We start from the raw sequence: 23937 nt of genomic DNA, 5'->3' as shown, positions 1-23937 counted from the left end.
GTTCATCATGTTTCAGTATTAACTGGCAGCATTGTTGGCTATTCAACACCCACAGCCCAGAAAGTCTTGCACACCTCACAAGATTTGCCCAGCCTGTTGCCAGAGGCACAGACTTCCACTAGACACATCTTTCATCTCCCAAATAGTAAGAGATTCAAAATCTCTTGATTTTTTTCCCCCCAGAAACGTTGCTGTTTCTCTGCCGCTGTGAGGAATGGAAAAAAGTGTCAGCCAGGGTTTCCTGCTTCTTTGGTAGAGTGCAGCTGAAAGGCTGGCTTACCACCAGCCAGGAAACGTTAAGCCGCTTACTTAAAAAGGGGAAAAAATGCAAGTGCACCCGTCTGAAATACAAAAGAAAAGTTTGGAGGTATATTGCTGAAACAGCCAAAGTACGCTAAGACAGGCAAAGTGAGCTGGAAAAGTAAAACTTAATTGCTCTCAAGAACGCTGAGACAACCTAAAGATTAAAATGCTTTCTTTCCAATTTGCTGAATCATGTCACGCAGGCACTTAATTAATTGTCAAGTTTATTTTGCCTTTACAAAAGGTCACAATCAGAAGTCTCAGTGAAAAACACATTACATTAAAAAATGAAAGACCAATATAGAGCAGAGAGTAAACATGGCCAACACAGAAGAAACAGTAAGAACGGTCTTCACCAGCAGGTGTTTAGGTTCCTGAGTATATTAAATCCCATAGTGTACCTGCTTACAAGGCAGAGCCAGTCTTATACTTTAAGCTAAGTTACCCTATTTCATCCAGTCCAATGCTTGACACCTTTCCCTGGATGAATCCCCAGTTCACCTCCGTTAAGAATCTGCATATTTCTCAAAGCAATGGAAGAAAACACATTTGAAATGAATTTCACATAGGGATACCTACAGGAAAATTTATCAGAAACACAAGAATTAAAAGCAGCAGGATGAGAGAAGGCAAAAATACATTGAAAAAACCAATTATGTCTCACAACATGTTTCTGAGGTTGAGAATTATCAGTGTTTCCATCTTATATGGTGGGGAAGCTAAAGTATAGGGATGTTAGTGGTACTAAATGCAGTAACAGGGAAGCTGTAAGATTGAAACTGGAACTGTGATGGAATGAGTGGAGTGTGGGATATTTTTACACTTTTACACAAAGGCTGACTCAAAACTCATTTTTGCCCAGAGTTGGTTTAGTCATAAGAATCTGCTCCAAGCAGCTTTCTCCAGAAAGCCAAATCAGAAGACATCCAGGGCTTTGTACCTATAATTGCAATCCCATTACACAACAATAATTATATACTATTATAAAAAAAATGAGAAATATATATATAATTATATAAAAAATGAGAAAAACATTTCAATTAGTTGAAGCCACAGACTGGATTCTTATCTGAAATCAGTGCCAACTGACAGAAACCAACCAACTGAAACACTCCCCCTTTAAATTGAGGCAAAAGGACAAATTCTAGCCATGTCAGAGCCCTATGAAACTTGAGGACACCCTAGTAAAAAATCCTGCATTGTTCAATGTTCATTAAGGGGAATATCTTTCAGCTGATGGTCAAGTCATTGGAGCTATGCTGGTACACATCAGCAGAAGACCTGGTTTCTTTTCTTCTGGAGTGGGAAGAAAAAGCATCAGGAACAAGTGTTTGGCTTCTCTCTGTTTTCCACATCCAGATGTATTAATTAAGACATCCATCTTTTCCTGCTCTATAAACCAGGTGAGAAGAGTGCGTTAAGTCCTGTGTCTTTCTCTAGATAGCATGATCCTTGAGTCTTTCTGAAATCTCTTGTATTTAATTCAGCATTCCAGGTACCAAAGATAGCTGAGTTGTGGAGGAGAACATGGATAAATGTCACCCCCTTCTTCTTCCAGTTTTTCTGGAAGGGATGACAGAGCTTGCATAGGAAAGTCCCTGCAAACACAAAGAACGTGGCCACAGCAGCCTCACCTGGGCACCTCTGTGCACCAAGACTGGCCAGCAGGTGCTGTTGTGGTAGGAGAGCAGACTAGTTCATGGATTAAAAGTAAAGGCCCTTTGCTGCCCAACTAAAAGGGCGACTTGGCAGGAATGCAAAGCCTGCCCAAAGAAGAGTAGTAGTTCTGACTGCTCAGCACAGGTATTTCCATACCTCCCGCAGCCCTGGAGTGACTGATGGCAGGACACCGGCCTGCCAGGCACCAGTCAGGCTGGAGGAGCACCGCACAGACATGTGCAGAAGATGCGAAGTGGAATAATAACAAGAAGGGTCTCTTGTCCCAAACAATATTAAAAAGAGCATGAAAAACAACCAAATAACAACAAAAAAGCAACCCACAACTCAGGAAAACCGCCTAAAGCAATGCAGCTGAATTGAATGTCAGACTGACTTAAGCAGCTCCTTCGTTTCTAAACACGAGTTTTGTTGAGAAGAAACAAAGCAAAACTCCCCCAAACCCATTCCTTATTGCTATGTACATAATGATGCTTTATGCACCCAGTCCCTCCCTTTTTTTTTTTTCTTCTCTTTTTTTTTAAAAGCTGAGCTCAGTTCCTCATTCTCATGGCACTTTGCAATTTATCTGTTTTCAGTGCGGACTCTGAGGGTGGAAATAGCCAGTCTTTTCTTCTGGTGTTTTGTCGCCATGTTCTTCTTCTGGAAACTGGCAGCTGTAAGTCTCCTCTCGGTGGTGTGGTGGTTGTGGAGCCAGCAGCAGCCTAGAGAAGTTATGTTCCACATCTGCAGTGAGAATAAGCAAAAGCACTGCACACGCATGTCTTCACAAGACCTTTCCCTACACAGACCCACCAAATCATACAGCAAATCAGTTCGTACTCTATTTATTCAACTTAACGTACTCCATTCTGAGTCTGGAGCAACGGACACGTTGTTCTCCACTGAAAAGCCCCAGGGAAGCCCACAAAGGTGCACTTACTGTCAACCACGTGGTATTTTTCTTTCTTCAGTGACCAGATGCAGAAATGCAAGAAGAAGGTCAGCAAGATGAGAACAAATACAGCCACTGCAGTAAATATGGCCAGGATGGTGGTATACATAGAGTCATCTGTAACACGAGATGCAATAAATACATTGAATAAAGATTAAGAAATCATATTATAATAAATATAATAATAAATATATTAAGAAATCATCATATACAATTGGCAAAGGAAAGGCAGTGCTTCCAAGGAAATCTTAAGGTTGATTTCCTCTTTCTGTGGCAATGGATAAGCCTGGTATAAAACCAGTGCAGATACTTGCAATAAAACTGAGGTGCTCCCAGTCAAGAGTGCCAGTATCGCCATCTGTGGGTAAAGAGGCATTCATGCAAAAAGCAGCGCTATCATTTGATCTGTCTACTCTGCTTTGCTCTTTTGATGGATTTGGCTTCAATGCTTTCTTGAAAAGCACTACAGCAAGCCAAATTTTCGCATTTATGTCAGCCTCACGGAGGTTAAAAGCAGCACCTTTTTGCAGTTTGTCTCAGCACAACTACCAATTTCCCTCAACGAAGGGCCCAGATCTGAAAGGTGCCACTGCCCCATAGGGGCAAAGGGGAGGCAGAGGCAGGAGCAGTGCAACCTGCTGTCTTTGATACTCAAACATTCCTGTGCAATTAGATCCATGAAGAGACATGCGGTTTCAGCTGTGGGTGTCGTGGACTAAACGAATACTTGTAAAGGAAAAGGATGACCTACTAAGCTATTGTCTTCCTGAGAAAATCTAGCAAAACAGCAAGTTCAATGGAAAATGGATGGTTTGCAAACTGTGTGCTTTGTTCAAGGACATTTGCTGGGCTCCTCTCTTTATTGCTGACAGTGTTGGACTCTCTGCCTGGGTAAAAAATTCTACCTGTATTAATATTGCAAGAAACACAACAGCCATTTTCAAAGCCATCTTGACTGATAGCAAGCTCTGGATGGTAACATTGCAGCAAATCCACAACTAAAGATGTGCAGAGATCAGGTAGAGGCTCAAGGAAACAAAGCATCGTGAGAAGGTACCTTGCTCCAAATTAACAGGGAAGCCACACACAACATTGTGTGTCCTGTTGCCTCGCTTCATTGTTAGAAACCCAGAACTTTCACAACTAAAAGAAGAAAGAGAGTCATGTTTAGAATTGTCCTGGCCTTTCCCTTCATTCCTCCCCAGCTTTTTTTCTCATCTCCCTTTCTTCCTTCCCTCCAGTCTTTCCACAGCTTGTTTCCTTTGTTCCTTTTTATAGCAGTGCAGGCAAAATTAGGGCTGTTCCCCAAGAAAATAACACTCAATTACAATTGTTAACATGCACATTTTTTGAGTCTTTGCTACAAGTGATGTCCACATTTGGTATAATTTTGCATCAGTTTGTGCTGGACTTGAAAGCAGGATGAATACATCGCAGTTTGTTTTAAGTTTTGCTTTCAGACAGACTACTTAAAAAGCCAGAGAAGAGAGAAATGTCTCTTGCTGAATCTAAAAAACTAATCATTCTAATAATCTAATCTCATTGGTGACCTTGCCTTTGATTCAATTTTCCAGTTTAAATATTTATCATTTGATAAACGTATCATGCATATTACCAAAGAAGAAAAGTATCAATAAATACGTACTCAGTCCAGTTTTGGCACCAGCTATTCTTAACATTAGAATAGGTTCCTATCTCACATGGTTTACATTTAAATGAGTAGTCAATAATGCCTATAAGAGAAGAGAACAGGAATTAACAGTGGTCAGTGCCTTTACTGGAAGATGGGGGTAATTAGAGGATGATGTGTTTCCTCTACACTCTTTCTGCAGTATGAATCACCCCCCTGGAGAAATACGTAAGCAGCTCTTGCCAGTTTTGCATTTTTGCAAACCTATGGGTGTTACCTGCTGAGGCCGTGGTATAAATGCCATTTTCCTCCCTTGCATTGCAAGCCTTCCCAAGAGGGGATTATAGTAAGTGAACAGAACCGTCAGCAAGCTCTTTATATTGACTTCTGCCTTTTAGAGCCTGTTTTGTTTATTTACCATACTTAACCAGCTCCTCGCCTTCTGCACATTCAGGCAGTTTTTGACAGGAGTCGCAGACCCGATTAGCACAGCTGTATCCCTGAGGACATCTGCAGTCCGTGTCCTCAATTTCTGCACATGGCTTGTTGCCTGTCAAGAAGAAAGAGAGAAGTTAGGCCTTTGCAACTGAGGCCAGAAATGGGTTTCACCATCAGTCCTACTGGCAGACTGATCCCATCACTATCAAGTAGTTCTTTCACCAGTTAGAGGAATAATGCTATTCAACTAGGAAGTTTTGTGACCTTAAAGGAAAAAGAATAAAGAGAGAAATGCTTAAAAACCCACAGTTAGTGGCAAAGATCAAGCAAAGATTATTTCCTGAGATTGATGATGGAATGTACAGGGCCACCAGGGTGCTGCCCACATCTTCCTCTGCTCATTGCTGGTCTCCTCTTATTGGTCTTCAAAACATAACAAAGGCAGCAAAAAAAAAAAAAAAGAAAAAAGAAAAAGAAAAAGAAATAGCTTTGGGATGCTTCTCTCTGTGTATTACTAGTAGATGATCCTGGAGTTGATCTCTCCAAGCAATGACTCTTCTACCTTGTGCTGACTGACCTGATCTCAGTGGGAAGGGGACTGCTGCGGGGTCTCCACAGTACTTCTGGCAAGTGCTAAATCAGAGGGAGTTGCCTTCCAGTCCATTTTAGCCTTTCTCATAGAGACTGGAACATAAAACGTGGATCAAGCAATCCTCCAGCTGCTGAACAGAGGCAGCCCATAGAGCAGTGGGGATCCCTCCCTCACCCTACAAGCACTGCCTCTTGTTTCACTTCTCCATGGTCACCACCAGCTCACCACCAACGTCCTACTCATCATGGTGAAATGGGTACATTGCCTCCTGCACACAAACCCTCCACTGTACCACATGGAGGCCATGGGACCCTATTTTAGGACAGACAGAACCGAAAGGTGCATTCTTCACTGTAGGTCGTGCAAACAGCTGCATGGTCCCTACTATTGAGCTCTGGCTGCTGTTTTGGACAGCACTAGATGAGAACACCGTGATTGTTGCTGGGACCATGGAAGAGGCCATCAGAGTCACCAGTTCTGTCTTTCAGCCTAGCAGGCACAGGGATGTCACCCCGTCACCCCTGCAGCCAGCCTGCTCCACCTCCAGTGTCTTCATTTGACTCAAAGTCACAGACAAGTGAGAATTCAGTACCATCGCATCACCACCTTAAGGTCAGGCAAGAATACAGGTTAGACGAGGCTGTGGAAACTAAAAATCATCTGAGACTTTTTCTGGGCATTTATTTCTTGGACAAGCGTACATCAGAGGGATGGAGGGAATGAAATGGGATCTTCCCACTCTCAAAACCACAAAAGTCAACAGAGAGCATCATGCCCTGAATTCCCTCCAAGGTCTGAACGAGACAGACAATGCCCTGAGACCATGTCTGAAGGGAGCAAGGGCTCAGGAGTTAAGTGAACATTTTTTCCCAACTGAGCAAGGCCAGCCCCCAGAAAACTACCTCTCCCTTTCTCGCTACAGAGCAAGCATAGACATATAACCAACCTGAAACACGAGTCTACCCTGACACGAAGGCACATCTTGAATTCAGGCAGACAGGAGGGAAGCCCTTGTGGTTTTGTTTTGCATACACAGCTACTCAAGATACATTTACACATGCACCTGCTCCCCACACTGCAATACCCTGGCTGACATAAATCACTAACGAAAAGCAGAAAGACAAAGGACACATCATTCCCTTACCTGTGCTTGAGATGCATTTAGGGCAGCATTTCTTTACACCCTTACTGACCACTCTCATCTCGCTCCCCTGGCATGGTGTTGCCAGAGTTTGCTGTGTCCATTGGCACAGGCACAGCACCAGCAGCAAGCAAACCTGAGTCTTGAGGGGCCCAAATTCACTTTTCTGTTCAGGCATGTCTCAAGCTATGCAACCCCAAAGCGCGCTAAGGTGGGCTGGTATCAGGGCTTGCCCTGCAGAAGTCCTCCTTCCCCTGACACTGGGGGAAGGCAGCAGGCTTTTTGTAGTTGCGGCTGTGCTCTTCCTGTTCCTGTCCCTTTAGGGGCGGGGAAAATATTTTATTTTACACCATTAGATGCTTACAGGGCTAAGCAATGATGCACCAGTGGCTCCATTAAGAGAGCAGCTGTTTAGGAGCAAGATGTAGCATCAATGGGTTTTACAAGTTGATATACAATGGAAGATTAATGCAAATTATTAAATCTGGGTGCGAACTGCAGCTCTCTCAGACTATTTCATTCTGACTTACAGCTCCTTTAGAAACCCTCAAGGATTTAACTATCAGATGTGCAGTGTATTGTAGCTCCATTCACCCACACAGATTTTCTGATTCTGTTCACTGATTTCAACTTCCTCACAATCTGGAGCAGCAGACTCCTGAATTATTTTCCAAAGCTGATATAACTCGATATAGATACCATGAAACCAACAAAAATAATGCTGCTGCAAGGTCAGCCCTGGTACCAAAACTGAGACCAGCCCCACAAGGCCCTCTAGGGACCCGTGAAGCTCCTCTGCCCCCAGTTCCCTGGGATACAGGTAGCAAAAGACAGCTCCTCAGCAAAATTACACCAAAATTACACACAGACACAGCCATGCCACCTGTAATCATGACCTGCTGCTGGATTTCAATTCCACAGTCTTGTCCTATGCAAACACAGATGTACGCTTCAACCACTGCTTTGTTTAGCAGCTAAACATAAGCTTTTTTTTTATTATTTTTATTCTATTTTTCTTTGCCCTCTTGCATTTCAACTGTACCCTAGTGTTTGCTTCTATCCGTGCAGCTTGTGGTTACTTTTATGTGTGCACGGCGAAGATAACGTTTAAAATCCAACCTAATTCTCATTTAAGCAGATGAATTCAGACACAGAAGCAGCTCTTAACGGATTCTTTTCCACACTGCATGTGATGACACATAGGTCAAGGCAAGGGAGAGTCAGACCTGTGAAGAGAGATGAGTGCATGTGGAAAATGCCATGCCTTGGCATTTGACTCTTGCTGCGTTATTTCCTTAGTTTAATACGCAGCCTATGAAGCCTAAACAAATTTTGCAGACAGATCCCAGCCTTTGCTGTGTTCTATTCCTTCCTCCTGAAGATTCATCCACAGATCTCAAAGAGAAGGTCAGTTATCACACCCCTCACTTAGTCCTTGGTCAGGCAACTATTTACCTGTGTTCCTATCAGGAGCTGGAAGCAATTGGATAAATTTGGTACACAACAGACCCTTCTAGTTTTAAAAACACATGCTGCAAAACTTCTTGTACTGCTAAATGTGCTAGGTGAAACCTTGCTGTGAAAAGCTTGCATCCAAGCTAGCTGCAAGCAGGCTAAAGGCACAAGTCTCTGCGGTTTGTTTTCCCCACAAAATGCCCCTAGAAGGCCAGCAGTTAAGTTTCTGAAAACACAAGCCTCCTTCTTTGTACACCTACCACACAGGAGATCCCCTTCCCTTCCGTCACACGCTGCTCCTCACAGTTGTCACAGCATGGAGGAAACCCAGGGACAAGCGGAGGGCTACTGCTGCTTCCCGGCTGGCCACCAAGGGCTGGAAGCCACTGGACACCCTTTTTGGGCCCAGAGCCCCACCACAGGGTTCCGATCACCACCTCTTGCAAACAGCAAAACCACAAGGCCTGGGCTCCACAGGAAAGGCTACAGAGTGCTTCCCTTCTACAGAAAGCGCGGTGCAATCAGCAGCCCCCTGAAGAGGGAGAGGGTTGTAGGAGGATTTTAAGACCCTGCTGAGTCTGATGATGAAGGCAGGGTATTAGGCAAAAGCACCAGACCCTGCAGATCAGACCCTGCTCTGCAAACCGATCCGTGATGACTATGTCTGAACTGCACGCAGGCCCTGACCAACTCTAAGGAGATTTTTATTATCCTCTTGTAAGAATAGGTTGAGAATAAAGAGAATGTGTTTCGAAACAGCAACATTTATGTTCATCCCAGGATTTTTTGACTGCAATACCATTGAAAATGCTCCTCCTTGCACAACAGGGCAAGGAATACCTAGGGGACACTAAGCCCTGCTGTGGCTGCAGCCAAAATGGGGACAGAGCACCCATACAGGCCTCAATAGCAAGCACTGCTGCTGCCCTCGTAAACAGCTTGCTACCAAACTCAGCCTCACACCTTCTCCTACCCTATGCCCCTTCCCCAGCAGAGGGAGGTTGGTGCAGTGTGGAAACTCAGCACCAGCACCTTCTAAATCCCCTTACGAGGTGTAAAAAGTGGGATAGGAAGGGGTACACCTTCCCCATTCGGGCCAGAACTTGCCTTGGCTCTGCAAGGCCTTGTCCGAGTCTCAAAAACACTGCTGGTCTCACCTGCTGGGAAGTGTTTGACAGACTAGGAACCAATTTTCCCCCTATGTTTGGGAACAGATCACTCATTTCCCTCTATGTTTGGGAATGGCGGTGCTTTCTGAACTGGTCTCTACATGTTTTTGTTCTTGTCGAAGCAGTACAGTCGTGTGCAGACACCTCCAGATGACAGGACATGACGGTCAGATAACAGACAATAGCACATGCCAAGACTAAACCACTTGAGTCAGCAGTGACCTTTCAGAGGCAACACAACTATCTGGCTGCAAAATCTCTGGGGATTTTCTAAAGCTAATCTTACCTGTCTCTGAGGTAGTGACATTTCATCTGCCAACCCTTTCTTGCTCAGCCCTGTGCGTTTTGCATGTCATTACCGCCAGGGCCCAGGTCCCATCCTGCTGCCTGATCTGGCCAGGTTCCCAGCAGGCTCTGCACCTACTGGTAGAACAAACGCCCATTTCACCCAGTAATAAGCAGCAGTTTTCTCATCTCTTCACCAGTTTGGTGGCTGTATTAAGCAGGAGCTACAAAATTAACTATACAAAGTTTGACTAAAACTAAACACTTCAGAAAACAGTAATCCTTACATTTTTCAACTTCCTACACGAGCAGAGGTTCTGTCAATCCACTTGACCTGTGTTCAAAATTATAATCCCAAGGGTTAATAGGCCATAGGAAGTAATGCAATTTTCAGGGTTGCCTGAGCACTTATACCGTACTTTCTCCTTTGCATGCAACAGAAGGACATGGCACAGTCTAGAACAGGCAAAGAGATGAAGCTAGGGGCTGAGATGGTCAGAAAGGCCTCATGGTCCAGAGTCTGCAGCTGTCAGTACAAAGGAGCATCCAAATCCAGGAGCATCCAGTACAAGTCTGCGGAGTTTGGACTGAATTGTCTCTGTAATGCCAGGCTCTAGTTTCTCAGTCTTGGAGGAAGGGGTCTTAATCTTGTGTGACTGTCTCCAAGAAATGAACCTCGCTTCTGAGAGTGGGGCCTCAATGCAGCAGGAGACCCAGGGAAGATGGGTTTCCTTTCCTCCCTTCAGGAAAGGAAAGAGACACAGAAACAAATGTTATCATAGACCCCAAGTGCAGCGACTCATCTCATGCCCCAGTCTCCCAAGGAACATGCCAATACCTAGCTATCGGTTCAGGGCATAGGTGAACATAGGTGAACACAGTGGTGGAAGAGAAGAAAAGCTATTACAGATCCCCCAGCCCCTTCTCCCTCCTCTGTGCTACCATGACCTGCATGCACAACACTAGGAGGGGTGCTCAGGGATGAGATTTGAAGGAAGAACCAGGGGATTCTTCCACCTGCTGAAGCACACAATTTGACAATTTGCACCTCTCCAGGGCACTCATTTCCAAGATTAATTTCATAGCTGGCTGTGAGTTCTAGTTTCACCCACCTTAATGATATCTCACCACGAGCTGAGTGTTACACACGCTGCCAGGTGACTCATTTTACAGTTTTCATTTTGTTTGAGGTCATTGGAGTCACTGGTTTGCTGACTCTTCAAGCTACCTTTTGGGAAGAACAACAACAACAATTGACAATAGTGTAACTGCTTCTCAAATGTAATTAATTCTTGCAAGGCCTGTGGCTTTACAGACACTGCTTGGACTTGGTGCTGTCAATGTTAAGTCAGGGAGAGTTTTTGGTTTCCTGACATTGAGATTTTGCTGATTTCTTATAAAGGGTGATTAAAGCAGCAAGCCATGCACTTCTACAAGTAAGAGGTTATTCATATGAAGTCTATGTAATTTCTGAATGACTATATGTTAGACCAAGGCAGAAATTGCCTTGTAAGCTGTACCTCATAAGCTCTTTCTCTCCTGCTGTAGAAAACTCCATTGCTGACTAAAGGATTCATACCATTGTACAGAATTTGTCTATATTGTTGGAAAGCAAACGTCAGTCTTTATTATAGATCCCTTTGCTGGGGCATGACAGCGGTAGGAGGAGTAGCTCACATGAGGTGATGTGACTTGTTGTACCTGCAGCAGAGCAGCAACTCTGGTGGGCTGCGGGAAGCTTGGAGGAGCAGCCAGGGCAGCAGCGAGCACACGAGCCTGGTACCACGATGGATACAGGGACAGCAGTTCTCCAGCAGGATACCCTTTGACAACTGACAGAGCAGTGATCTGGTTGCAGCTGGAAACTGGAAGACAAAATTGCTACGCGTTCCTTTCACTCCTTGGGATTTTGGAGTGAATTGGACTGGCTACCATGGGGGCTTGAAGAGTCTGGGGTATTTGCTGTGCCTGTTTAAGGTCTGCCCTCTTTTGGCCTGTGGGGAGAATTACTGCCCTGCAAACCTGCACCAGGTAAAGCTGGGGTTGCAGGAGTCAAGCAGTGTAGCAAAAGCAGAAGCGGTTCACATAGTGCCACGTGTGGGTTCTCTAGGCAAGATAAATTCTTCTCACCCTGAAAAAAAACAAAACAAGGGCTTTACAAAGACTGGATCCTTCCTCTGAGCAGCTCTAAGCAGCCTGCAGCACATACACAGCACCTCTCTGTGTTACTTACACTGCCTGGCCACCAGCAGTGGCAACTCCCCAAAAACGCAGGAGCACAGGCTGGGTAGTAAAAACATTGACATTTCATAAAGGGAAACTTTATGAAACCAGACATAGGCTAGAAACTCAAGTCACTGACGTTATTAAGCTGTGCGTTTCCTCTTCAGCTTGCCACTGTGTTATCAGCAGATGTGACCTTTCTGAAGTTTCTCATGGCAAACCTGAGTCATTCGGGTGTACTTCCAGGTCAGAGGAGAAGGTGGTGAGGAAGAGAAAATGCATGACATAGGAGCTGCAGTAGCCATAATAGTAGGCACTTGTCATGTATTTTAGGAGGGGAAAAAAAAAAGACAAAGGAGAAATTTGTTTTTCAAAAGGTTTTTTGCAGTAGTCCCATGACACAACCTCCATCTGTGAAGCGAAGCAATTCCAAACATGCTGATCCCATGCCCTGTAAGTCATGGTCATGGCTAGTGCAGTTAAAAAGTTAAATTATTCATGGAAAAACTGGCTTTATTCTCAAGTACAAAATTATAGCCTTTTTTATAGATGGTTCTTAAAACAACGAAGAGGTCAAATTTTAGTGACAACACTGATGCAGAAAGTCTTACATGTGCTTAAATGAATTCCTGAGCCAGGGCTCTGTGGTGTCCAAGACGCATTTATCTTACAAATCATAAAACTTCACCAACTACTCTGCCACTATAGTTCACGCTAAAACCAGAGCATACAGTTGTTTGCATAATAAAAGAAATGGGTATCTTTGCAATCAGAAAGAGAGGCTTAGGGCTTTTTTAAATTAAAAAAAGGCACTTAATTGTGTTACACCAGAAAAAAAATCTAGTATAGCCTTATCTTCATCAGCTTAGATGAAGCAGCACAACTCCGCCCGTGTCGCTCGAGTGCCTGAAAAGGGGGAAATCTGAATGGCTGAAAAACAGGAACTTACTCTGTGACACAGCCCGTATCTTTGAGAAGGGAAAGTTTCATTTCTAGCACGTAGGAAGACAAATGTAGGCTGAAAGCAGCACCAAGGTGTTCAAGAGGCTCTGCCTATTTTTAACTGGGGGTTTTAGAGCTTGTTTGTTCCATGGTTTTCATTCTGGAATGAGAAACCCAAGCAGGTTTTTGACAGGAAAGCAACAAGACTGAGCATAAATTTTAAACGTTATCCCTTTATTTAGAGCAAAGTAGCTACATCAGTTTATTAAACCAGTCTACCAACACCCAAATACTCAAAAAATCATATCATAAACATAAGCATTAAACATTACCGTGGTATAACTGCAGAAAGGATTATAGGTCGTCGGCACAGGGGTTGGATACAGAAGTCCTACAGCAGCACGGACAGGCTCACAGTCACACATCGCCATAAAAGCCCGCAGCACAGACTTGCTGATGCACACAAGCCACGAGGCCTGCTGGATTCTCTCCACTTTTCCACATTGATAAGCAAATTCAACTCGTGCTCAGCTGCCCTCGCTTGACTGTGCGCTTCCAGGGCCACCACCATTCTGTTCTTCCGCCAGAGGGAACAGCCCAGGCCCCGATTTCCAGGAAATCTCCCGAACAGAAGGCTGTAGGAGGGCACAACAACACAGAGCACTCAAGCATCTTCCTGTGCAGCTCAGCCGGAGGGCAGAAAACAAGAAAGATTCGTGGAAGCAGCTGGTGAGCCCACACCACAGCATCTCTCTGCTGCCACAGCCATCAGCACCTCATTTGTTCCTCTGGTGCCATCAGCACCTCATTTGTTCCTGTGGGCTGCGTTGCCATCCATCATTACCCCACAGCCTCAGATAGCTCATCGCTTATCTGCACCGTGCTCAGTTATGTGGAAACGTGGTACGAGCAGTATTGCCTCGGAAGGGCAGGCTACAAACCTGATAAGCATTGTTTCTGAGAATTGGCCGCGTGCTCTCTGGAATCCATTTCCCAGATTCATCCACTGTACTCCACCGCCCAATTCACAGCAAGATGACAGCATCTAGACCACAGCACGCTTTCAAAGACCTCTACATTCATAACTTTTTTTGGAAGGGCTGAGCCTTATCGTCTCAAATCTCCCAGCAGCTAAGGTCGGAACTGCTACCAGGCACAATTCACAAAGCACAATACTGCACCGCTCGCTCAGTTCACCAAGACAACATGTCAATTTAAAGCCTGCTAAGCCATAGTTTTGCCCATTTGGTGATCCTGCTTTTTTGTGAGAATTACACTTCGATCAAAGCAGGTATCTCTATTCTTGCAGCTAGGTCACTGTGGCCAAATCTAAGCTATCCAAAAATTTTGATATACTTCAGCCCAGACAGCAGAGAACAAGCTCCCACACCTCTTCTTTGTCACAGTTAGCACAATTAGGGAATTCCTCTCATTGGCAGTCTCAGGAAAGGTCAGGGTCCATGGGCTCAGGCTACACCCATTGCAGTCAGTGGCTACGATGGTGCAACAGCTGAGTATAAATAAGGTTAATTAGCGATTAACAGAGCACCCTCCACCATGCTTGTAAAATGACAAGATGTCACACCAGGTCAGGATGAACAGAGTAGTCTAAAAGGCCCCCACATGACTTTAACGAAAGAACTAGAAGTCTTCAGAGGGCCCCTGACAATTGAAATAATTTTTTAAGGGTCAAATGCTCCAATACAGGAATCTTCTGAAAAGTTAATGCTCATCTTAAGCTCCCACGCTGGAGTAATACCATTGGCTTCTTTGTGCTCCCCAATCATACACAAACATGCACATCTAGCCACTACTACAATTTATTTGAAAAAGTCAGTACTATAACCTCATATATAATACAAATATTTATATACATTGTATATGCACTTCAAAATAGGAAGCCACTAAGTACACCATATGTATAACATATAATGAAACATGTTTAAAAACATGTTTCTAGACAACCAGTTGTATTCTTGAATACATTTCCGTGCTGCATATTTTGCCATATGCTTTGGTACTGTGTATATAAAATATATGAGTTATCTACTAAGGAGTATTTGAAGTGAAAACACTTCTGAATGATATAACTTTCAAATTCACTTCTCAAACTTTTACACCGAGATATTTAAATTACATTAAAAGTTATCGAAAATAACACTTACTTGTCTCTCAGACATTAGGCTTTGAAATTTTAGATAAATTCAATGTTCTTTAAAAGACATCAATTAACTCGCGAAAAAAAACATTACAGAAGTAAAATTAATTTCAAACAGCATGCAGGCAAACAACCAGGTGTATTTTAACTGTGAACAGACCATGTGAAGAAAACTTCTTCAGTTCTGAGGCAGGTTCCACTGACAGTATGCAGAAGTGAGCATCCATATGAACAGCCAGAGCATAGTTTAGGCATGTATCCACTGTTTCATGATCTTCACGTATCTTTGCAAAAATACAACTCTTGAAGGCCCATATGGTCAACACTGTGTTAAAAGTTCAGCTTGCCTCTTATCAAGAGGCAACATCTAGGGAGTTATCACCACAAAGTTATCATTCATCAGCAGAAAAACCTCTAAGTGTCCATATACATGCTACTAAATTTAGGACATAAAAAGGTTTTCCCCAAATCCAGACCACCTGGAAACAAACTTGCTTGTGGGTTTCTCCATCCACGGCATTACTTCGAAGCAAGCAATCAACTCCCACAGAAGTGGTTCAAACTAAGCTATTTTACTCTTCAAGCTTGACTGAAGCAACCTTGCTGGGGATAGACACACCAGGATATTCAGCACAACAGAACATCCACCAAGAAGCAGCACAGAGCATGTTGTATGCACAAAACTTATAGATAAAACATTAGTTTTATACAGCAACTACTAAAGTCTATAATGCAGACAGGTTGTACTCTACTTTCCCCCTGCTCTGAATTAGTTTTCACTAATAATGTTCTGATCAGAAATTACCATTCCCTTTGCCTTCTGGCAGTGACTACACAGATTCTACTTTCCACACCAATGAAGATCTCAGAGATTTCCAAACACTTGGAGATCTGGAGCTACTCAATGACGGTGAATAATTCCATTTGTTGGCCTGTGGGGATACTGCTCAACGTTAACATGACATTTTCTCAATGGGTCTGCCCGAAAGAAAGGCAGAAAGGAAAGAAGTGGCACTGAACAGCCATCTCTTAACTGTTGCTTAAAAGCCAGCACCAGAATTAGCAGCTGTGACAACCGTCTCTGGAGGCACAGTTGAAATATGCCACTTATTTTGACTAGGGAAAAAAAAAGGAAAAACAAAATGGAAGCACAAAGGAAGCTGGCTAGGTCCATCCATGGAGATTCTCCACCTAAAAGGAAGAGAGCTCCTTTGGGAGCTCAACTGAAACCCTGGAAATGGCTCCACTGAGAGAAAAGACGTACCCTGCTCAGCACCTCAAAATTGTAGGGCAAGATATAAACCTAATTATAAAGCAGGTCTTTTAATTTTCCCTGTATGTCAGTTTGCTCAATGATTAGCTCTTACAGCTTTGTAAACACTTTCTGCAGCCCAAAGACAAGCGGCTAGAAACACACAGAGGACTGTATCAACTCAGGCCCAGTACCAGGGATGCTGTGCACAGGATCTGCCTAATAGGAGGAGTCATGATTTGAGAGCAGTTACTCCCACGGGTCCTAATGCCAAAGGGACGACTCAATGAGTCCCAAAGGACTGGAAGTGCAATTAAACAACTACATACATCCACACAGATAGCCACTGAAAGTTGCGTCACGTTAGTTTACGATTGATCGGCTCAGAAATGCAGGAAACAGTAACGCAACGTCAAGTCAGTTTTTGATGAGACTGGAATTGGAGTCGATTTGTTCTTCCTGGACAGGAATTCGAAAGCTCCTTTCTTCTGAAAGACACACACACAAAAAACAATGTACAGAGCAGAAGGCAAAGGCAACTCAGGGATTTTCTTAGGTTCACAGACAACTAGGCACCTATGAGTGACTTTTGGTCGCTGCTTGACCTTCCACAGCCAGTGCTAGGAAAGACCAAGCACAGGGAACACTGAAAATAAACTATACCACTGCTCCATGAATGGAACATGAGGCAGCTGTGGGCTGAATCAAGAGCCAAGCTACCACTAAATTCCAAATAGAGAGCTTGGTTCTTCTCAGTCAAACCTTTCCTGCGTTTGCAGGAGACACTTCAAGACAATTCACTTCTTTGTGGACAAAAAAGTGCACACTATACTCATAAAGATTCTTGGTTCTGGATCCTCTCTGTACGGAATAGAATTCCATAAAAAATTCATAGCTTTTTTTTTCAGGGATTAAGGGGAAACGAAGATAGGAGATAAAAATGAGAGAAAAAGAAGACTACAAATCAAGTCCATTAGTTAATGATACACTGGTTTATGTTCTAATGATTCACATCAAGAGCTGTACAGGAATAATTTCACATCGTTTCCAGCAGCACATTCTAGAAACTCAATCCTTCCACACAGCAACAGGCAGAGGAATCTCTGCTCTATAATGCTGCAACCTTGAGATACTATGATCTCCAGTGCACCACGACTAAGAAGAGGAGTGAACATTGGCTGAGTAGCACAATCTCATCTGTGGTTAATGCCAGGTAGATTTCATTATGATGGAAACAATCAAAGTGCAACTAAGCGTCCCTGATTATCCTCTTTCCTATATATTTTTCTCCCTAACGAGATACTCACTCTGATGGTTGCTCCTATAAGGCCTCTTCTTGGTCGTTTTTTTGGCTGCTTGGATAATCAACAGGAAGATGGACATTCCAGACACCATAAGTAATATCAGACAAATAAGGATAAGTGATAGAGATCCTGGTAAAAAAAAGATATAAAAAGAATATACTAACAAAAGATTTATGATTCTAGCTGGAATTTCCACGAGAAAGACTCATTTCATTTGCGATGAGATCAGTTTCAAGTGAACATGAACAACTAGCTCTCAAATAGAGAGACTAGACTGGTCATTCTATCTCCTTACCCCAGTTAGTCTCTGTGGGGCTGTTCGCATCCGAGCAAATAACGGAAGGGATCACACTGGATTTGGAAGGTGAGAGCACTGTAGGTGATGTATTATTCCTGTGGTTGGCAGTAGAAAGATCCAAAGCAGGTGTTGCACTCTGAGGAGTTGGCTGTGTCACATGGCTGCTGCAAACAGCATCATCTGTTTTTGTTCCTGCTCGAAGAGTTGTTTTCCCAACAGTGCTGCAGCTACAGATGTAAAATAAATCAGTGTAGTTCTTCAAATAGTTGCAGTAACGACTTTATTAGCCACCTCCATGGAACAACAGAGTGAACACTGTGATCCACGTTCTACCAATACAAACTCAGGCTTCACCTTTCCTAGGTTCTACAGATACATAAGGAACAATTAAGCTAATCCAAGTTATTACCAGAAAAACTGAAGTTCTATTTTTGTTAGCATCTGTGCATATAGTAGCCTTGAAGCACAGGTGCGCTTGGCAAGGGAACTTTTTGCTACACATATCTCCAGGCTTTTAAATATAAAAAAAAGCTGAGAATGCTGCTATTGCCATGGGTGAAGATAGAAAGGACAGAAAGCAGACAGATGCCTCAAATCAGTGCACAAACACTGTGCTGGTGACTTGGGAGTAATCAGCAATGTGGTTTCACTGCATTTACTGCTTGTTTATTCTACACATCATAACTTGGGCATCAGTGGCTACAGAGGTAAACCCAAAACATTGCTCTGAATGTGTTGGGCTCAGTGATACATACTTGGTCCAAGGTCGACAGTTTCCATTTCCCCCTGTGGAATAAAACCCTTCAGGGCATGGTAAGCATACTGAAAAAAAGGCAGAATTTGAGCTCAGTTAGCAACATAACTGCATAGTAGTAGCTCAGCAGTAGTTATGCTAACAGCTTCTAAAACAGACCCAACAAAATGCACACAGCCTACAGAAACCATAGGCTATGTCGAGTCAGAAGTAGCATGACATGCCCAGTGGTTCATTTTAGTCTGCAGCTAGCAAGGTTTCCTGTCTTCTCTACAGTCTAATTATGCATATTAATGAGGAGAGCACTGAGATTTCTGACAGTTCAAATTACGCAGTAGCAGTTTGCACAACTGCTATAAACACTTGCTTGGAGATACCAATGAGATAAATGACAACAGCTTTTGTACTAGAAATAGCAACTGTCTCATCTGAAGCAGAAGCAAGAGGTTGGAAAATAATGTCCCTAACTTACCACTCCCCAGGGGATATCTGACATCTGGCATGTAACCAGCTATACACCTGCAAACTCTGTCAGAAGTCTTCTCACACTTCTTCACTTCCACGCTCCCCTTTGCTAGGGACAATAAAGGGAGACAAGAAATTAGACAAGGGAGAGACAAGAGATTAGAAAGCACAAATTAATCACTCAGTGCCTATCAACTGTGTGTAGAAACACTCTGCAAAGCTTAGCAGTAATTCTTGAAAAACGAATTTTCAGGCAGCATAAGCCCACTTCCCTTTGAAGGCTCTATCGTTAGTATCAACCAGGAGATACCAGCTATTGAAACAATAACCCAGAAAGTCTTTGGGCTCGGTTTTCTCAGGAGATAGGCTGCATGAGATCAGCCTTTGAGGAAAGCACACAAAGACTGGTTCCCTCTCAGCTTCCTATCGAGGACCGACAGCTATAGAACCAACTTACTCGTTTTGCAGATGGTACAGCTCTTGCAGAAGTTGTGGTTGTACTCAGTACTGAAGTATTCGTTTTGACAAGGGGCACAGACCGTGTCTGTTGTTGCTGTGCAGCGACTTCTCATTCTTTCACCTAAAAAAGGCCACACGGGAGGAGCAATTGATTGTTATCAGAAGGAAATCCTCTTCATTTTTACACACTAGAACAGGAAGTGCCCAGAAAATCACAGTTCCACTTACAACTCTGACTGAAACAGTCAGCAGCTTTAGATATTCCAGAATCCCTAAGAAATTTGTCCCATAGCATCCCTGTAAATTAAGCAGGCTATAAAGGCCTGCTGACTTGCTAAGAGTCAAGGTCCCTGATGCATTCCCAGTATCCCAGCATGTTCCATGCATCACTTCTCCAGACTGCTACTTCACATGGTTTAGCTATCAGGGTTTGCAGCCAATGTCAACGAGGAAAAAAAAACAGTTTTTATCATGGTAGTAGGTCTGTTATCTATGTAATACAGTGGCTTTGTGACAGATCTTGCCTTCCCATATTAGATATATCATGCAGTTCAAGTCAAAGTAATCCGGAACAGATAATATAATGACAGACTGTTTAGGTTTCAAGGCAATTCAATAGTGAAGCATTCGAGAACATACGTTTGTATGTATCTTTCTGTTGGCATCCTCAAAGCCCGTTAGGCATGAATGAATGGCTTTGTGCTTTGATTTACATCTGCATTACCATCCATCAGCAAACGCTACCAGCTCCATTTTATTTACAGCTAGACAGAACAAGATGTAAGGCAGGCATTTCCTACTACTCCCAACAGCATACGTGCATCACACATTGCATTTAGAGCCAAGCTCTGAATGTTTGCATCCAGATACTAACCCATATGACACACAGCACACTCATGGAAGAACTGATTTATGCACCAGGATCTGTGAGCAAAACTACTTGTCCAAATTGAAACAGCAAGTTAGCAACCAGCCTCTGAAAAGGAGTCAGACACGTTCCTTCCATCTCACTGGCTTCTCTCCACACAGCACAGGCTGCAGGAACAGCTTTAATGACTAGGGTTTTACAGCTGAAGCTAAATATTATCCTTAATTAGTCCTTATTCTCCTATAATTCTTTCATTTTGGTCCTGCACTTTCCATTTCATAGGTGAACAATGAGCACCAAGCCTCTTGCTCACACCTCTTGCTCACTCTGATTTTTCTCTGTATTTTATTGAGTGCTGTCAGTGGCAAAGAACAGGAGATTCTGAGCAACCACAGTATATATAATTCATTTCTCCATTTTCACCACCTACACAATGAGGAAGAAATGTAGGAATTTCCCCACGATCAGCAGATTAGCTAACAAAGCAAAGAAACTGGTAAGAGCTCTTTCAGAATAAGTAGTAACAAAATTTAAATATAAAGGATTATCTGTGTCTGCATACAAGCATGCACTTCCTTAACCTGAGTTGAGAAACGTTCAGATTTTAACAGTTTTGAGAATAATGCAACTGCCTCAAGTCTTAGATTTCAGGTTGAATGGGGATTTATTCCAATCAGCATCTTTGAAGATAGTACTACATTCAATTTCTTCTGCATCTGTTCACACAGCATCAATTTTATGTAGTAGAGAATTATAAAAAGAGAAAGCAACTACTGTAGAAGAAGCACATAAAGCCTCATCCAAGATTCGAAGCTGAAACTGCTCTTACAGATGCGATCTGAACACCTTCTAGGGGTGTGAATGTACACTTTTAATACAGTCAATATTGATTGCCCCTTGAACAGCAAAATTATCTGTTAATTGTGGTTACACTGCATCACAACCATTACTTTAAAGAAACCCAACTATTATAGTGTTTGAGGTTTGCTAGTTTGCATTTTTGCTTCTCAGCATCGTTTTCAATGATATTTGGATATGGAAAAAATACACAAAATCTAAAATTTATACTCTTTTTTTATAAAAAGGAGAAAAGTACAGATCTTGTCAAGTCATGCTTTGCTAATCTAGATCTGTGAATCAGACTCTTACTTCCCTTCACTGGGCAAAAATAAATGTGGAATTTCTTCATGGACCAACAAAAGCTGTGTGCCTAATATCTGTAACTCACTTTTAATTAGTTTTATCTTTTTCCTTAAAAAAGACCTTGTCTTAAGTAGCGTAAGCCTTGCTAAAAAAAAGCTTACAAAATACCTATAGCAATTACTTGAAATTTTCTGTTATTACACAAGATTTCTGGGTTGAATGTCTTTCTAATAGGTAAAAAGTAACATAAATGATACCCTGTTTTCTCAGATAACTCTCCCACAATGAAAGTGTAGCAGGCTGACACAGTAGGAAACTCAGACCACACAAAAGAAATGTCTCTCAAAGAAGAGAATCCCTAAACTTAGTATGTTACAGAAATAATGTCAGTCTACAGTGACGACAAGTGCTCACCAAATGCTTTTTTTCCATGTTATGCTTCCTAACCTGAATATTTTCATCAAGCTATTTCTCTCCCACCCCTTCTGGGTTATTAACTGATAGATATTGTATCAAACAAGTACAACAAATATCAGGGAAAAATCACTTACCAGGAGCACAGTACTTGCAGCATTTTTCACCAAAGGGATATTGATGTTCTTTGCACTGCAACCCCAAGCAACAGGTAAAAACAACTGCCAGCAGCAAGAACAAAACAGTAAAATAACGCAAGGAAAAAGCTACAGCCACCATAATGCAGCCCCACTTTCCCCACCAAATTCTGACTGCAGCAAACTCTTGGAAGAGATGACAGCAAACTGCTGGCGACCAGAACAAATTCATATGTCGGTTGCTGGGAATTTCCCAGCAAGTGTTCCCCGCCCCCATACTTCTTCCCACCCCTTGGCAAGCTTATTTTTTGCAGTTTGTAACCGAAATACTCAGAGGTAGAAAGACAGCATGCTGAATAGTGTTATGAAAAGACTTCGCCTTAAAAGAGAGCACCTCTGGCCTGGTACGTACCTCTCAGCGGTGTTACATACGCAGTTTGGATGTCAGGAGAACTAGGTGGTCCTTGTTCTTGTAGGGAGGAAAATTAAAGCAATGCCGAGGTAACAGCTGAAAACCCTTACAGATCTGAGCCACATGTGAAATGAAACATAGCCCACACAGCCTTACTCCTTAAAAGGTGAGGTGCTGATGGATTCTCGACCCTTGGTCTCACTGGGACAGCAAAGCCGTGACTTTTATTGCTGCATAAAAACAACCAGCTATTTTTGATGCCTATTTTATTGTATTGAAGCAAACCCCCTGAATGCAACTCCCTCCTGCTGTACAAACCAGCAATAACACAGCAAGGTTGGGGTGCAGCACAGTAGCACTGCAGTCCAACCCTCACCTGACCCAAGCACATGGAATAGACCAAAAGGTGATCACGCTAGAATTAATAGGTTTAGTTATCCAGATTCACTACTGGAATTTTACTAATCTGATGTTATTGACCCAGGATCCAAACTGAAAACTCTTCCAATGCCAAGAGATTTCAGCAACCCTTATTGTAAAAGCCCAAATAAAAAAGACGTCCTACAGTAATCAGATGGTTTATTCACATTAAACACATCCAGACTTACCAAAGTGGATCTGCTGTCAATTTACATGTAAACGTAAAGACTTCATTGGAACAGAAGCACGCTTGGATGCCCAATTAGCCTGCAGTACCTGGAAGGACTGCACAGCAATACAGCTGGCATCTTTTTAGCCTGACTGCTGCTTCTCATTTCTTTCTTCAGTTACTGCAAGACTATTTAAGAGTGGGAGGGAAGATAGAAAAGTAAGGCAGAACACTAACTGTTTTTCTACTACTCCTATTTTCCAAGTATTTTGGAAAACAATCACTATGGGAAAGAAGTCATACCTTAAAGCCATTCCTTCCAAAAGGGAGCATAGCCGACAGAACACGTAAACCAGACCAGCTAAACTTCACCACCTTCACGCTCAGAATCTGCACGCAGGAAATATCCAAATCTCTTCCAAGTGTAGGATCACACTCGATATTTAAGTGGCTTTACGCCTCATGACTCTGTTACTCCCTCAACAGCATCCAGCCAGACTTTTAAAAAATATTCTTTCACAAACAGCAGACTTTACTTGTTCAGTAAGTCAATTATTATTCAGTAGGAAACTGAAAACGTAAACTCTCATGATATTCAGAAGCAAGGTATAGTTTAAAATTTGCTACATACATTTAAACTGAAAACTCTCCAAATGCTAGAGCAGCAATGACGAAACACTGAGGTTCTTTTTAAGGATGTTTTTTTTAAGGATGCTTTAATACAAATGAAATACACATTAATGAAAGCAGTCAGCGCACAAACTTTCAGTTCAACTTTTACGTATAGCATCCTTAAGCATTACCAGGCTTGGTTTTGCCAGAGTCCTTTATGTGGCCAATATTATGCAAGTAAATAAAACATGGCATAACCACAGTGTTCTCCCTGGCATTTACT

At 42.8% G+C, this 23937-nt stretch overlaps 2 protein-coding genes across 2 annotated transcripts; both read right to left on the bottom strand.

Moving 5' to 3' along the window:
• Nucleotides 1-2376: 2376 nt before the first annotated feature.
• Nucleotides 2377-7008, bottom strand: TNFRSF18 (TNF receptor superfamily member 18). The gene is made up of 6 exons (XM_040533539.1): nt 6719-7008; nt 4963-5094; nt 4560-4647; nt 3972-4057; nt 2903-3031; nt 2377-2706 (listed from the first exon to the last, which is right to left on the bottom strand). Exons 1-6 carry the CDS (start codon nt 6891-6893, stop codon nt 2555-2557), a joined length of 762 nt encoding a protein of 253 aa, XP_040389473.1. The 5' UTR covers nt 6894-7008; the 3' UTR covers nt 2377-2554.
• Nucleotides 7009-14596: 7588 nt separating this feature from the next.
• Nucleotides 14597-22506, bottom strand: TNFRSF4 (TNF receptor superfamily member 4). The gene is made up of 8 exons (XM_040533197.1): nt 22454-22506; nt 22042-22125; nt 19478-19600; nt 19028-19129; nt 18557-18623; nt 17799-18028; nt 17507-17632; nt 14597-16687 (listed from the first exon to the last, which is right to left on the bottom strand). Exons 3-8 carry the CDS (start codon nt 19590-19592, stop codon nt 16617-16619), a joined length of 711 nt encoding a protein of 236 aa, XP_040389131.1. The 5' UTR covers nt 19593-19600; nt 22042-22125; nt 22454-22506; the 3' UTR covers nt 14597-16616.
• Between the last annotated feature and the right edge of the window lie 1431 nt (nt 22507-23937).

The sequence above is a fragment of the Cygnus olor genome, chromosome 21, assembly GCF_009769625.2.
Source record: "Cygnus olor isolate bCygOlo1 chromosome 21, bCygOlo1.pri.v2, whole genome shotgun sequence".
NCBI classification, from domain to species: Eukaryota; Metazoa; Chordata; class Aves; order Anseriformes; family Anatidae; genus Cygnus; species Cygnus olor.
Note: the sequence above shows the minus strand (reverse complement) of the source record. Positions and strands in the feature narration are given on the sequence as shown.

Coding starts and splice junctions, on each gene's coding strand:
- TNFRSF18 (XM_040533539.1), bottom strand. CDS start 6,893: ATGCCTGAACAGAAAAGTGAATTTGGGCCCCTCAAGACTCAGGTTTGC. Junction 4,648..4,962: donor CGAGGAGCTGGTTAAGTATG/GTAAATAAACAA, acceptor CTTCTCTTATAG/GCATTATTGACTACTCATTT. Junction 2,707..2,902: donor AAAATACCACGTGGTTGACA/GTAAGTGCACCT, acceptor TTCTCACTGCAG/ATGTGGAACATAACTTCTCT.
- TNFRSF4 (XM_040533197.1), bottom strand. CDS start 19,592: ATGAGAAGTCGCTGCACAGCAACAACAGACACGGTCTGTGCCCCTTGT. Junction 19,130..19,477: donor CTGTACCATCTGCAAAACGA/GTAAGTTGGTTC, acceptor TATTGTCCCTAG/CAAAGGGGAGCGTGGAAGTG. Junction 16,688..17,506: donor TTATAGGAGCAACCATCAGA/GTGAGTATCTCG, acceptor TGTGTCTTTCAG/AAGAAAGGAGCTTTCGAATT.